Consider the following 15,397-nt stretch of genomic DNA (forward strand, 5'->3'; position numbering starts at 1 on the left):
ATTTTGTTTGCAGGCGATTACCAAGGGAACATTTTGCATATTTTTGCCCACATGTTGGAACACGCCAAAAGTAAAGCATCGTTCAAGACCAGCATTGGAGAACACAAAATGGGAAAGGTGATTATATAAAAAGTTGTTGTCACTTTGTGCTATGGCAGTTTGTGAAAGAAGAACATTTGTGACCCACCACCCCAATCTTGTATTACAGTGGAATGGACATGATGAATAACATTAACCTTGAGGAAGGAAATTTGAGATTTTTTTTTTTTAAGTTTAAGAAGAAGAAAAAAGTAAATAAAAACTTGAGCTTTTATATAGCAACACTTAACATGTGGGATGGGACATGACGCCTGTGAGGTGATTTACAATTTTTTTAGGACAGAGACAATGCTGTGATTGGCCAGGTACTCATTTTACACCCGAATATGGTGAGAGAAAAGAGCATTTTCCAACTATGCGCCGAGCGAGGCTTGAACCCAGTACCTTCCGATCTGAAAGCGAGTGTCATACCACTAGACCACACAGCCGCACAAGACTAACTCTCTTCAAAAAGATTATATTTTATCTTAAACGTTTTGAGTAAGCGGAAAATTTACTTTTAAGCAACAAGGTTACCTCACCATAATATCGTTTGGAAACGATGGGCCAGATTTATCTTAAATAGCTCATCTCTATGGATTTACAAGGGTTCATTTTTCTCCCCAGTAGGCCATATACTGTCAGCATTTTTTACAATAATTGTCACTGCCTTTAGCTCATTCATACTGATCCATATTCTAGTTGATAGTATATGTAAAATGCCTCGTCCAAGAATGCAATGCCATCGGCTAGAGTTCTATGATCATCGTCACCAAACCATAATTGACCATGCTCTGCATATCTTGTGAGGACAAGCGACGATAATTCGGAGTGCTGATGTCACAAAGCGGAGAATAAAATTTGTCAACACTATATATGTTTGTTTTATGGAAATAAAATTTCAGTTTAAGCTTTGCCAAGATGCGCGGGGGGAAGATCTTTATTTTTCCAGGGGGGGGGGGGGGGGGGGAGGTCTTTATTTTTCCAGGGAGGGGGGGGGGAGTTGGGGGATTGGTTAACCTTTTTCATCATCATGGGATGCTTTTACTTTTTCTTTCAGTAAAAGAACCAATATTTTTCTATTTGTTCCTTTCATCCACTTTTTTAATGGGGTAGTAGTCCTTCAGAGCCTTTGGGCCCATAAAGCGGAGTTTATCATGGTTTCTATAGCAAGAAACAAACAATAGCAATTTCTTGATACCTTTTGGATAAGATACTAGTCTATCCCAAAGTACTCGACTGCACTCAGAACCGAACTTGGTCCCTTTGCATGTGAATCGAGTGCTCAACCAACTGAGTAATCGGGACCCCCCAACCTTTCGAATGAGATGTTACTTTAAATCTATTAATGTTTGATAGCAATTTAAGAATTTAAAATCCTTTGTGTTCCTTTTATGAGCAATTTTAATTTCTGTAATTCTAATATAATTTTCTGTAATTCTAATATAATTTATTTTTATCTTGCAGATTCTAGAGGCTAAGGTAGAAGACGAGGGAGATGGATATAGAATTAACTTGGTCCTGGCTAAGCCAGGAACTCAACGTGAGTCAATTTGACATTAATTTGACCTCGTGGATAAACATTAGACACATGAGACCCACAATCTCAGGCTACGAAAAGTGAATTTATAGTTTAAATCGATTAGAAGTATTCAATTTTAGGGGGGGGGGGGGGGGGGTTCTTGTATTTTAAGTGACGATTTTCATCATCCTCAATGCAATAAATAAACTTAACTCAAGACTAATATTTTTTACTATAAATTCAATTTTTTTTTCATCATGATGATCCTGACATATTACTGTTTTCAGGCAGTGAATCGCATGGGCAGTTTAATTTACATAAACTACGCATTTAGGAAGTTGATTAGTTTTGTCATACAATTGAAATAAGAGATTTTAAGCAGAGCAATTATATGCAGATAAAATCATTTAAATAAGTGGAGGATGTTACTTATTGGATGTGATTGTTCAAATTATGTATGTATGTATGTATGTATGTATGTATTTATGTATGTATGTACGTATGTATGTATGTGTATATGTATGTATTTATTTTCAATCCTTAAATTTTAGATTTGATAATGTAGCTGTTTAATATTATTATCACATAAATCATGCTGTATTCATTTGTCTTCAAGAATTGCAGTTAATTCTCTCTCTCTCTCTCTCTCTCTTTCTCTCTCTCTCTCTCTCTCTCTCTCTCTCTCTCTCTCTCTCTCTCTCTCTCTCTCTCTCTCTCTCTATCTCTCTCTCTCTCTCCCACACATAAAATCTGATATATTTTGTCCTAGGTGTAAAAAAGCCTACAAAGCCCCCAGTCAAGAAGACTGTAGAAAAGCCCAAGCCCAAACAAGCCTCGCCGCCCCCTCCTCCCCCAGAACCTCCCAAGCCCAAACCCAAGAAAAAGGCTGATCCTTACTATGAAAAGGAGATTGAAAATATCCCAGTATGCATTGTGTCAGATCTTTTTTATTTTATTTTAACAGTTAAAAGATTTACTGTATGAACAACAGGGAGTATGACACACTTCCTTCTCTCTATTATATATGGCTGTCTTAAGGGTACACAAAGCAATATTACTTTCCTGTTTGCTTGTGCCTTACTACCCTTTGATTTTCTTAGTGATTTTTAAAGTGTATATAAGTTATGACCTTTAAGAGTTTTGCTTAAAGGCTATTATTTAATGAGTGGTCATAGTGCCAATGGCTCAGTGGTACACTGTCTCGTCTTGCTATAAATCCAAGCAACCGAGCATAGCCAATGAGTGGATGGGAGAATAAGGATTGCAAAACCCTGCCCTTGCATTCTTTTTTCTCTATGTAGTGAGGTGAAAATGAGTACTATCTAACTTTAGGCAATGATGGATATTTTTAGAGAACTAGTAGAAAATGAAAGACTTATAAGGGAGAGACATCCTAGCAGACAAACTAACACTCATAGAACCTATGTTTGATCCTTGGTATCTTTTTTTTAAAACTTAACTCTTTCAGCGCCATTAGCTGCACTGTGCGACCAGAGCAGAATCTGTTCTACTGGCCAATTGCTGCACAGTGCGGCCGGTCTTGAAAGGCAAATACAATAATGTAATCCAATCCTACTTTCAACAAGAGTTCTATGAATTGAACTAATGATATCATTTCTTTCATCAGAACATTCAATTGGCCCTAGGGGGGTATTTTGATTGAGATTTTGCGCCGAAATCAATTGTCGCTTTGTCTTAGATTGTCATTCTCATGCTGCCTCAATCAGGTGTCAGCCATTTTGGGACAGGAATGCAATTATGGGCCTCAGCGCTGAAAGAGTTAAACATGCAAATTATTCTCTCTCACTTGGTCATGTTGCACTAAAGCGGAGTCATGGGCTTGATTGTTCTTTCTTTGAAATAGATCTTATAGAAGAATTCCAAAGGGAAATTTATAGATTTATTTACTTTGGTAAAGTAATTTGTGTAGATAATATTATACGTTTTTAATGTCATATAATTTACTGTAAACTTGCCTTAAGGCCTATGCAACAGGTGCTTTATAAATTTACTACCATTTACCATTACCGTTTGATTGTTTTTGTCAAGGGGAGGGGTTGTTTGTTTCTTTGGTTCTTAATTTTGTTTATTTATTTATATATTTATTTGTTTATTTATTTATTAATTCATTTATTTATGTATTTATTTATTGTTCATTTATTTATATTTTAATTTATATTTATTTATTTACTTATTCATGTACTTATTTATGTATTTGTTTATTTATCTATTTATTTCATTAAATCTTCCAGTGTGATGGAACTCTAAAGCCTTTTGAACCATTCAATGCTGAAGCTGATGCTGAGGTGCTGAAAAACGCCATGAAAGGACTTGGTAAGAACAGGCATTCTCCTCTAGTCTTTCTTCATCGACGACTTCTTCAGCTATCAGTATGAAGTTTCATCTTAACAATGCCACTACCACATTATCTCATTCGTCTGTAGTGTTTTATTCATCCTGTTTGGTTGATTAAAGGGAAACCCAGAACATCCGTTTTGTCTGTTTTCGTATATTAAATTGAAGCTTACATTCAATTTTACATTGGTAAAAATAAATAACATGAAGAGCATTGAGCATAACAAATCTGTGTAATCATTCTTTATCAATATTCATTATTACATCTTTACTTGATTTTTTAGCTTAAAAAAAAATAATAATTGAGCTTTTATATAGCGCAATATCCGCTTTACAAGGGGTCCCTGGCCAACAGCAACATTTAACATGTAGGACGGTACATAACGCCTGTTAGGCGATATTACAATTTTTTCGGACAGAAACAACGCTGGTAACGGACAGGTACTCTTTTTACACCTAAATATGGTGATAGAATGGGAGTAAAGAGCCTTCTCCAAGGACTCAACTATGCGCCAAGCAAGGCTCGAACCCAGGACTTTCTGATCTGAAAGCGAGTGTCATACCACTAGACCACATAACCGCATTTATTTGAATTGAAGCAATATCGTTGAGTAAAGGAACATTTGACAATTTCCATCTCACAGGTACAGACGAGGATGCTTTAACCAATGTATTGGCCTATCGGGCTAACCCCCAGCGTGTTGAGATTGTGTCAGCCTACAAGACAATGTTTGGCAAAGTGAGTGTTTGGTTTACTTACGCTGCTTTTAACTCTAAATTGTTTTCTTGTACTCCTCACTTTTGGCCTTTTTTTTTGGTTGTTGTCTTCTTTTGGAAGGAATGGAGGATTTTGTTAACACTGTGAGTTTTATTTGAAAGTTTCTATCTAAACTGATTAAATGACTGGGCCTTCAAGTTTTTGGTCATGTCTTTTTTTGGTAAATTATTGTCTTTGCACAGATATTTAAATAGGAAATATTATTACTGCCGTTGTTTTAAAAAACACAGTATATGCAATGTTAACGAAATAACACATTCTGTGTTTTTCAATAAAACGGCACTATTGATAAATATTTTTTTTTCATCACATGTTTGTTGTATGTGTGAACAAAACAGGGGTTAATAATCTTGCCCCCCCCCCCCCCCCCCCCCCAAATCAGAATCCCCCCCCCCCCCCTCATCCACTAAAAAAAAAATGAGTACCTTTCAACTACTTTGTCCTTTCCCCCTCCCACACATCCTCATTAGATATCAACTCATATTTAGTTAGATGGATGAGAAACTTCCGTGAATAAATGGGAAAAAATATAAACATTTTATGCTTCTCGACCTCATGTGCAATTTTCCCTTATTAGACTTGTTTTTACATAGCTTTGAGTTTGAGGAGTAATTCACTAAAGAAATGATTAAAGTTTTTTAAATTTAACAATATTTTACTTGCTTTTCTTTTCTTTTTTTCTCCTCCAGAATTTAGCAGACGACATCAATGGTGAGACGAGTGGTAATTTCTGTGAAGCACTGAAAGCTCTTTTGTTGAGTCCAGCGGAGTTTGATGCCTACATGCTTAGAAATGCCATCAAGGTATGAATAAACAACTCTAACAACTACTCAATAATATGGTATTTCATATTGATAGTATAGTTGCATATCAATATGTTATTTCATATGGATAGTATAGTTGCATATCAATATGTTATTTCATATGGAGAGTATAGTTGTATATCAATATGTTATTTCATATGAAGAGTAAAGTTGCATATCAATATGTTATTTCATATGGAGATTATAGTTGCATATCAATATGTTGTTTTATATGGATTGTATAGTTGCATATCAATTGGTATTTTATATGGATTGTATAGTTGCATATCAATATGTTATTTTATATGGATTGTATAGTTGCATATCAGTAAACCGTTCAACTCGGGAAAGTCCAACTGAGCAGAAGATTTTTTTAAAAAACTATTGACAATATAATGGTTCAATATGATGTGACCTGTTTTGTCACTAGTCAAAAGAAAGCATTTTCATTTCCCCTCTATTTAGAGACACAGTGCATCATTAATTGAAAAGTAATCCTGGCCTAAAATTAGAATAGTATAGTTACATAGTGATTGCTTCAGTTGCAATCCGTTCAGCTCAGGGAAAATCCAATTATGCAGATTTTATTTTTAATAACTATTGACGATGTCATGGTCCAATGGAAATGAACTGTTTTGTCCCAATTCAAAATAATCATTGGATATTTTTACTCAATATTTACAGACATAGTACAGCATTAGTTGAAAAGAAATATTGGTCTAACTTTAGAAAACCGTTTATTCTTGGAGATTAACTATTTGCGACCAAGACACTTTAAATGTATTATATCTAAATGGAGAACAAAATTTTAATGAATTAAATGAGCTTTTATATAGTGCAATATCCACTAAATGTGCTCAAATCGCTTTACAAGGGGTCACTGACCAACAGCAACACATAATATGGAGAACGAAACATGACGCTTGTCAGGCGATATTACAATTTTTTTCAGACAGAGACAATGCTGTTAACGACCAGGTACTCATTTTACACCTGAGTATGGTGAGAGAATGTGAGTAAAGAGCCTTCTCCAAGGACTCAACTATGCGCCGAGCGAGGCTCAAACTCAGGACCTTCCGATCCGAAAGCGAGTGTCATACCACTTGACCACATAGCCGCACAAATGGAAAACAAACTAAAATTTCATTATTTAGTCAATAAACAAGTCCTTTAAAACCTTACTTAATTACTTATTCAAACCAGCGACCAGCTGAATTTTAGCCCTTTTGGTCTTGTGACATTACGTAAAAGTGGGATGTCTTTTGTACTTTTTCCAGATGATTCGATTGTGTGTTTCTGATATTTAGATTTGGTTTTATCAAAAAAATACCCAAATCTTCTGTACTTTTTCAAATCATTGATTACATTACTATTATTATTTTCTTTCTTTACACACCAAGGGTCTCGGCACAGATGAAGATGTTCTGATTGAGATTTTGTGTACACGGTCCAATGTTCAGATACAAGAAATAAAGGAAGCTTACAAACAAAGTAAGATTTTTACTTTTTTTTTGTTTGTTTATTTCTTTGACGCTTTTGTGTCATACTTATATAATTATAACAGTAACATGGCTACTTTCACTCAAACATACAACCACTCAAACATGCAATATGAAACAAAGCAATATAATTCTACAGTGCTACATATTAAAAAGAAACATTTTAAGATGTTTTTTTAACGAAATCTGCATCACTACTGTCTCTGATATATCTTTGAAGGGAGTTCCAGATAAGGGGTGCCAAATATTCAAACGCATGCTCGCCAATTTTGTGAGTCATTTTTTACTTCACAAGTATGTGATTATTAGACTTTTTTATTCTTATAATTTTTTCAAAAATAGTTCTTCAAAGTCATGAGGCCCGTGGCCAGATTTGACCACATTTTCTCAACCATGAAACAGTAACAACTGTTGGCCAACCAGTGAATAGATTGCTCATATATTGCCGAGTATTTTCTTCTAGCTCATATGTCAAACACAACTATTCTATTCTACAGAAGAAAAAAAAAATCCACTGCAATGCAAAACCAGTTCTCTTTTCTCTTTTTTTTTTCGTGAGTTGGATATCCACTGTACACAGAACAAGGTAAAAGGTTATTTCATAGCCCAGATGGATAATGCCTCAAAAGAAACACTTTGAAATCATTTGATTTTTTTCATACAATAAGGGAAACAAACAATGCTTTACCATATCGTTTCGCTTTTACTCACCCCCCCCCCCCCACCAACATCCCTGCCTCAGTGGGCATAACAGAATATTTACAAATGGTAACATTCTCACCCCATAAATCACTGAAAATCATTCTTTCATCAACAGAATACAACAAAGACCTAGAGAAAGATATAATAGGAGACACCTCAGGGAATTTTAAACGATTGCTTGTGTCCTTGCTCCAGGCAAATAGAGGGGACAGTAAGGAGGTGGATAGAAACAAGGCACACCAAGATGCAAAAGTAAGTTTTTATTTATAATTGTGACCAATTGTCTTCGAACAGTATTATGTCAAGATCATTTCCATGCTTATAATTTTATTTTAACTCTCTTCTTACCGACTATTTTTAGGATTATTCCCAAAACGCCATCCTTACTCAACACAAAAATTGATTCTTTTTTTTCCACCAAAACTCAAAAGCAATAAGTACATACTTTTGCAAAATTCAATCCGGGGTATATTCGAGATTTTTTTTTTTTCTGATTCCCCTGTCCACCCAGCAGTGATTGGGAAGCTGGGTCTGTTAGACCTGGCAGAAAGTACTTTGCAAAAGACTAGCATCCTATCCAAAGGGTAGCAAGCAATTGCTATTGTCCGTTTCACACTGTAGAAATCAGGATAAACTCCGGTTCCATGGGCCGAATAGCTCTGAAGGACTGCTGTACATAATTTGTTGAGTAAAATGGACTTTACAAAATAGCATTAAGTTCTTATATCTATAACAAAGATTTTTCTTCAAATTTTGTGATGTACAAAACAAAATCTGAATCAGAAAATTGTTCATTGTATCATTAAAATAAATAACAATGTGGATCTGAATGTAAGCTTCAATTTAATAAACAAAAACAGATAATGTGGACATTCCAGGTTTCCCCTTTATCAACAAAACAGGATGAATGAAACACTATAGACGAATGAGATAGATAATATGTGATAATGGCGTTTAACATTATCTGTTTTAGTTTATTAAATTGAAGCTTACATTCAATTTCACATTATTATTTATTTCTTCGAGCTTCGAGCTCCAACATTTACATTACCCAATATTCTACAAAGTTAGCCAAGGTCCAGATGGTATAACAAGGTTTTACTGTATTATAATAATTTTACTTATTTTCCCATTCTAGGCTCTGTACGAGGCAGGGGAGAAGAAATGGGGTACAGATGAGTCTCGGTTTAATGTTATTCTGGCTTCTAGAAGTTTCCCACAGCTTCGGGCAACGTTTGAGGAATACAAGAAACTGTCCAAGAAGAGCATAGAGGAGGCGTTAAAGAGCGAGATGTCGGGTGATTTGCTGAGTGGCATGAAAACTATTGGTGAGTGAATTGAAAATAATAAAATTGAGGCAAAAAATGTAGTAATCCTTCAGGGCCATGAGAATAATTAATATAATTTTTGTAGCAGAAAACAGACAGTAGCATTTGCTTGTTACCCTTTAGGTAGAACGAGGGGTTACGATAGATCAGTGGTAGGGCACACACTTCACAAGCAAAGACCCAGTACTGATTCTAGTAGCTGTCAATATAGATTTTTTTCTGACTTTCCTGTCCACTCAGCTGTAATTGGGTAAATAGGTGTGTTAGATCTCGCAGAATAACATTCTATTCAAAAGGGAAGAAGCGATTATTGCTAAATCTAATTAATGCTGCAGAAGCCTGGATAAACTCCAACTTTCATGGGCCTTATAGCTCTGAAGCACTGCTCTATATGGGTAAAGATCAGTGTGTACGAAACAGTGTCGGACAAAGCAGAAAGAAAGATACAAGAATAACTACCCCACTAAATCAGCGTGCCTCAACTGGGTAAAATAAATTGGAGATTTATATAGTGCAATATCCACTAAAACTAAACATGCTCAAAGCAATTTACAAGGGGTCCTTGACCAACAGCAACATTTAACATGTAGGACGGGACATGACACCTTTTAGGCGATGTTACAATTATTTTTTTCGGACAGAGATAAAGCTGTTAACGGCCAGGTACTCATTTTGCACCTGAGTACAGTGAGAGAATGTGAGTAAAGAGCCTTCTCCAAGGACTCAACTATGTGCAGAGCGAAGCTCAAACCCAAGACCTTCCAATCCGAAAGTGAGTGTCATACCACAAGACTACATAGCCGCACGGGTAGATGTTGGTCTATCAGAAAAAATAAATTGACCTTTTATATCCCCTAAACATGCTCAAATTGCTTTACAAGGGGTCCCTAGCCAACAGCAACACTTGACGCCTGTTAGACGATATTACAATTTTTTCTGACAGAGACAGACAACATTAACGGCCAGGTACTCATTTTACATCTGAGTACGGTGAGACCTGTCCTGAAAACCATCATAATAATAGTCTAGAATTTAAGAAAAAAAATCATAGTGAATTTAAACTTTTTTCTATTCATTTTTTTTCTCTCCAGTTCGATGTGTCACCAATAGATTTGACCATTTTGCTCGTCAACTCCAGAAGACAATGTCTGGAATTGGTACAGATGATAGCAGCCTCATTCGTATCATCATCAGTCGTAGTGAGCTGGACTTGGTGCAGATTAAGGAGTCTTTTGAAAAAATGGCAGGAAAGTCTTTGGAACAGTCTATTACAGTAAGTGGAATTTTTTTTAAGTCTTTTGGAGAACAACAGCCAATGAAGTTTTATCTCAGGTTCTGCAGCCATAAATGGACAACTAAATTAGCTTGTCGCCCTGTGGATTGGACGTTTGTTTACTGCAATGCACTTTCCAGTTAATTTAAGAAACCAGCAACCTGGGTGGATAGAGTGGGCCAAAAAATAAAAAATGGATTGCAGCAGGTATTGATATCAGTCTCTTTGCTTGTGGGTAGAGTGTTCTGCCAATGAACGATCAAGAACCTTCTGTTGACTTTATGATATTTTATATAATACCGAGAGGCCCACCAAGCAGTTTTTGAGTTGCTGGATCTGTTAAGTGTGGAAGAGAAAGCGCTTTGCAATTGTAAATGTAGTTCACTTTTAAAATCTTCTTGGTTCCATACAAGCTCTTGATGCAGAATCCTTAGTGTCTAGCTACAAAATAAGCTTTCATTATTGGAATTGGTTACTAAATCTAACTTCCTCTCTCATTGCAATTTGATTAAGGATGAACTTTTTATATTCATAGATTTAAATACTTTTGGCCGGGATTAGACCTGGTCAATACTTTAGTGAGCCAAGTCATTTTTGAATTGATTCAACAATTTGAATTACTGTCAATTTTTCAATCCTTCTATTTTTTCTGACTATAAATAATAATTTGATTTTGATGCTAGAAAATTAGAATAATTATTTAAAATGTTAAACTAATTATTAAGTGAAAATATCAAAGAGTAGTTAAATTAATAATTGACAATTTTCTTGATATAGGATGATACAAGTGGAGACTACCAACGTCTAATGCTGGCCCTTGCTACGGGTGGGCCCCCTCCTAAGGCTACTTGTAAGTGTTGCAAATTTGTTATCTATATGTTATAATATGTGATTCTCCGCATTAATTTGGTATTTTGCCAGGGTGATCCAGATGCTGAAAAGTGAAATTTTAATATTTTGCAAAATTTAAGAAACTATAGATAGTGCAAAGTTGACGTCATTAAGGTCTTTGTTATTGTTTTTTGCCATTCGCGTTTATGAGTAATTCTCACTCAACTGTATTAACCAGACTATAAACGTTTAAGGTTACACATAGTTTTGTGTGTTGGTCCATTGTACTTCCGGATGGCAATGTTGTGAGCTTCTTAGCCAAGCGCATAATATCTATACTCATTCTCCAGCTATCGCAAGTCTTTTTTTTTTTTTTTTTGCTCCATATTTAATTTATGACATCTAAATCAACCCGACATAATATAGTTTTAAGGCAATGAATCACATTGTATTTAGATGTTCTGTTTACAGTTCTTAACTGCAAAATCAAAAAGCTCCTTAAAGTAAATATTTGGATGATTAGATAAGGCAATCTGACACCATTCAAACGAGTGATATAATTTAACATTGTTTTTTTTTCAGAACAGAAATAAAAGAGGTGACTTTGAAAACATGCTAAGTCACATTTCCATCATCAGAGAAAACTGAAAATATTTTCCATTCATTTAATAAACAAAAATTAATATACAGCTTCAAAAAAAATAACACATAACGTTTCGGGCTCAAAACCCTTCCTTGGCCAACAACAAAAAAAACCTTTAAAACAGAGACACATTATTTTTTAAAAACAGATCGACGACAGAGAAATATTCGGTATGTCCTCTCTGTAGAAGAACCATCTTGGATCTTGTAGAAATTGAAATTGATCTTGTATATAGTGCAATATCCACTAAATGTGCTCAAAGAGCTTTACAAAGGGTCCCTGGCCAACATCAACATTTAACATTTAGGACGGGACATGACGCCTGTTAGGCGATGCTACCATTTTTTCGGACAGAGACAACGCTGTTTAATGGCCAGGTACTCATTTTACACCTTAGTATGGTGAGAGAATGTGAGTAAGGGTCCCTGGCCAACATCAACATTTAACATTTAGGACGGGACACGACACCTGTTAGGCGATGCTACAATTTTTTCGGACAGAGACAACGCTGTTTAATGGTCAGGTACTCATTTTACACCTTAGTATGGTGAGAGAATATGAGTAAAGAGTCTTCTCCAAGGACTCAACTATACGTCAAGTGAGGCTCGAACCCAGGACCTTCCGATCGAAAAGTGAGTGTCATACCACTAGACCACATAGTCACACAAGACAGCTTAGTATCACTTTGCCATTTATTTAGTGACTCTCATAGAACAATATCCTCAGTGTTTGGAAACTTCAGATTTTCTCTGGTGATTCTAAAGTGTCCAATAGATTGCATTTTCTATCCGTGACTAAGCAGGTTTTGAAAGTCACTTGAACGGAGACAATTATTATTGCCCACCATGGATGGGCCACATTAAGTGAACCACAATCTTAAAGTTGTATTATGTCTGTATGAACAGGGTTATGGAAATTGAATATTCTCTCTCTATCTCTATATCTCTCTCTCTCTCTCTCTATCTCTCTCTTCTCTCTCTCTCTCTCTCTCTCTCTCTCTCTTCTCTATCTATCTATCTATCTATCTATCTATCTATCTATCTCTATCTATCTATCTATCTCTCTCTCTCTCTCTCTCTCTCTCTCTCTCTCTCTCTCTCTGTTACTCGCTCACACACACACACACACACACACACACAAACACACACATGCACACATACAAATAATACACATACAACCCCATCAACCGTGTGACTCTCTTTATAAAGGAGAATAGAATTTATTTTTGAACCGTAAGCATTCTATTTTTCTCTTTGCGTTTCCAGCTGGCAAAGCATTTGTGGAGGATGTCAAGTATAAAACCGATGAACAACTAGATGAAGATGTAAAGTTGGAGAATGAACCAAAACAGGTATGATGATCATGATGATGATGAGGAGGAGGAGGAGGAGGGAGGGAATTAGAGGAAGAGCAATGAGGAGGATGGCAATGATGATGACGATGATGATGATGATGATTATTATTATTGTTATTATTATTATTATTACTATATATTATTATTATTATATTATTTATTATTATTATATTATTATTATTATTATTATTATTATTATTATTATTATTATTATTATATTATTATTATTATTATTATTATTATTTATTATTATTATCATTACTATTATCATTATTATTATCAAAAATTGTGGTTGTGATAGTGATGGTGACGGTGATGGTGGTGGTTGGTGTCAATGGTGACAATGACAACTGTAATTATGACAATAATAGTTTTCTTTTAGAAAATATTATCCACCGCACTCTAATCTTTTTTTTTTTTTCAATCGTTTTCCAGGAGGATCCAACTCTTGTGCCTTTTGAGGGATTTAATGCAGAGCAAGACTGTGAAGTTCTACGAAAAGCAATGAAGGGTTTTGGTAAGATTTATATGTAATATGACTATCATTATCATCAATCAAGTTGCCATACAGTCTGTTTAAGTACACTCTTCAGGACTGTAAAAAATCATTGACTATCAGGGTTGTTGTTAGCTTTGACAAGATGTAGCTCTATCCTCTTTTGATTATTCAATCAATTTTAATTTACCGACTCTGATATGACAAAAACGTCACACTGTAACAAGCAATTTTTATTAACAGCTCAGAAACCAAAGTAACTCCTCCTCAACGTGCACTTATTTGCAGGACAGATAACCCAATTCCTTATGGGCTCACTGTTATAATGGAAATCTCAGAAAATGATGCGAAATATTGTCCATTACAACAATGTTAAACTAGGCCCATGAGTGGGTTCGGATGTCAGACCTGCATCTATGTACACATCGCTCCAGCTCCATAGGCCTTATTTATGGTCTTGAATGATTACATCTTTTCTTATTTCATTAAATTACATGAAATTGATTACATTTTATTAAAACATTTAATTACATTTTTTAAAGGTTTTTTTTTTCCTCTTTCTATCCAGGTACCGATGAGAAAGCCATAATTCAAGTGCTAGGTCACAGATCAGGGGAACAGAGACAACAGATAACCCTCACCTACAAAACTATGTTTGGAAAAGTAAGTCATCTCACCAAACAGGTGATAGTATGGTACAAGTATTCTAGCAAAAAAGTCTAGCTTTAGAGCTTTTCATCTTCCTTTTTTAACTGTTGGTGAAAAGACTAAAGTGATACAAATCTCTGTTAAACTCCTAAAAACAATCATTCTTATTAATGATCACTATGCTAATCGTCGTCATCATCATTATTATTATCATCATCATCATCATCTTCCTCACCATCATAAATATCATCTAATTTAAATTTCTTACTTATCGTCAATTCAAGGACCTAGCAAAAGAACTTTCAGGTGAACTCAGTGGAAATTTCAAGACGCTTTGTGTAGAAATGTTGTTGGGACCTGCAGATTTTGATGCCAAACAGCTCAATAAAGCTATAAAGGTAAGTTGGAAATTATTCTTTATTTCTCCTCTTCTTTTTTTTTTTTTTTTCTTTTTTTTTTGATGTTCATAGTTTGTTTTTGTTTTTGGTGTCGTTATGCTTATGGGGTTGTTTTTTTGTTTTTTTTTGGTTTTTGTTTTTTGTTTGCTTGTTTTGTTTTGTTTGTTTTTTTTTTGTTTTTGTTTTTGTTTTTTTTTTGGGGGGGGGGCATGATGTTTGCTGTTGGGGTAATGTATACCAGAAGTTTTTTTTTAGATAATAATTATGAAAACAAGATATGGGATAGGCAAAAAGGTAGCAGCAGATCAAATATAATCAGACTCAGCCTAGTGTTGCCAATGAAACCAATAATTTTGACCTTCTCTTTTGGTGGAAATCAACACAACAGGTTTGATTGGTTGATGGAATGTAAGTAAGTGGCAGCTCAGAGCTGGAAGCTTTTGAGAGAGAGAGAGAGAGAGAGAGAGAGAGAGAGAGAGAGAGAGAGAGAGAGAGAGAGAGAGAGAGAGTTCGACAAAATGTATGTTTTTGTGTATAAAACAGTGTCAGGCAAATCAGAAAAACAAATATAAAAAAGAAAAACAATAATAATAAATAATTCCCAAAAATGAGCTTGTCTCGACTGGGGACTGAACCTCAGACCTCCTGATGACCGGTAATCAGGAGGTCTGAGGTTTGGACCCCAGTTT

At 35.2% G+C, this 15,397-nt stretch overlaps 1 protein-coding gene across 1 annotated transcript in view; it reads left to right on the plus strand.

The window, feature by feature from the left end:
• The window catches only part of LOC144957458 (annexin A6-like), a 34,456-nt gene that overhangs the window by 11,633 nt on the left and 7,426 nt on the right, over positions 1-15,397 (plus strand). The window contains exons 8-22 of the mRNA XM_078888733.1: positions 14-117; positions 1,546-1,621; positions 2,370-2,524; positions 3,853-3,934; positions 4,600-4,694; positions 5,423-5,536; positions 6,937-7,027; positions 7,853-7,989; positions 8,876-9,065; positions 10,157-10,338; positions 11,116-11,188; positions 13,078-13,163; positions 13,602-13,683; positions 14,231-14,325; positions 14,595-14,708. Coding sequence (XP_078744859.1) covers positions 14-117; positions 1,546-1,621; positions 2,370-2,524; positions 3,853-3,934; positions 4,600-4,694; positions 5,423-5,536; positions 6,937-7,027; positions 7,853-7,989; positions 8,876-9,065; positions 10,157-10,338; positions 11,116-11,188; positions 13,078-13,163; positions 13,602-13,683; positions 14,231-14,325; positions 14,595-14,708 — 1,676 coding nt within the window. The remainder of the gene's footprint in view (positions 1-13; positions 118-1,545; positions 1,622-2,369; positions 2,525-3,852; positions 3,935-4,599; positions 4,695-5,422; positions 5,537-6,936; positions 7,028-7,852; positions 7,990-8,875; positions 9,066-10,156; positions 10,339-11,115; positions 11,189-13,077; positions 13,164-13,601; positions 13,684-14,230; positions 14,326-14,594; positions 14,709-15,397) is intronic.

Source organism: Berghia stephanieae, chromosome 12 (genome assembly GCF_034508935.2).
Source record: "Berghia stephanieae isolate SIO BIC M18660-M18661 chromosome 12, UCSD_Bste_1.3, whole genome shotgun sequence".
In the NCBI taxonomy this organism is placed as follows: Eukaryota; Metazoa; Mollusca; class Gastropoda; order Nudibranchia; family Aeolidiidae; genus Berghia; species Berghia stephanieae.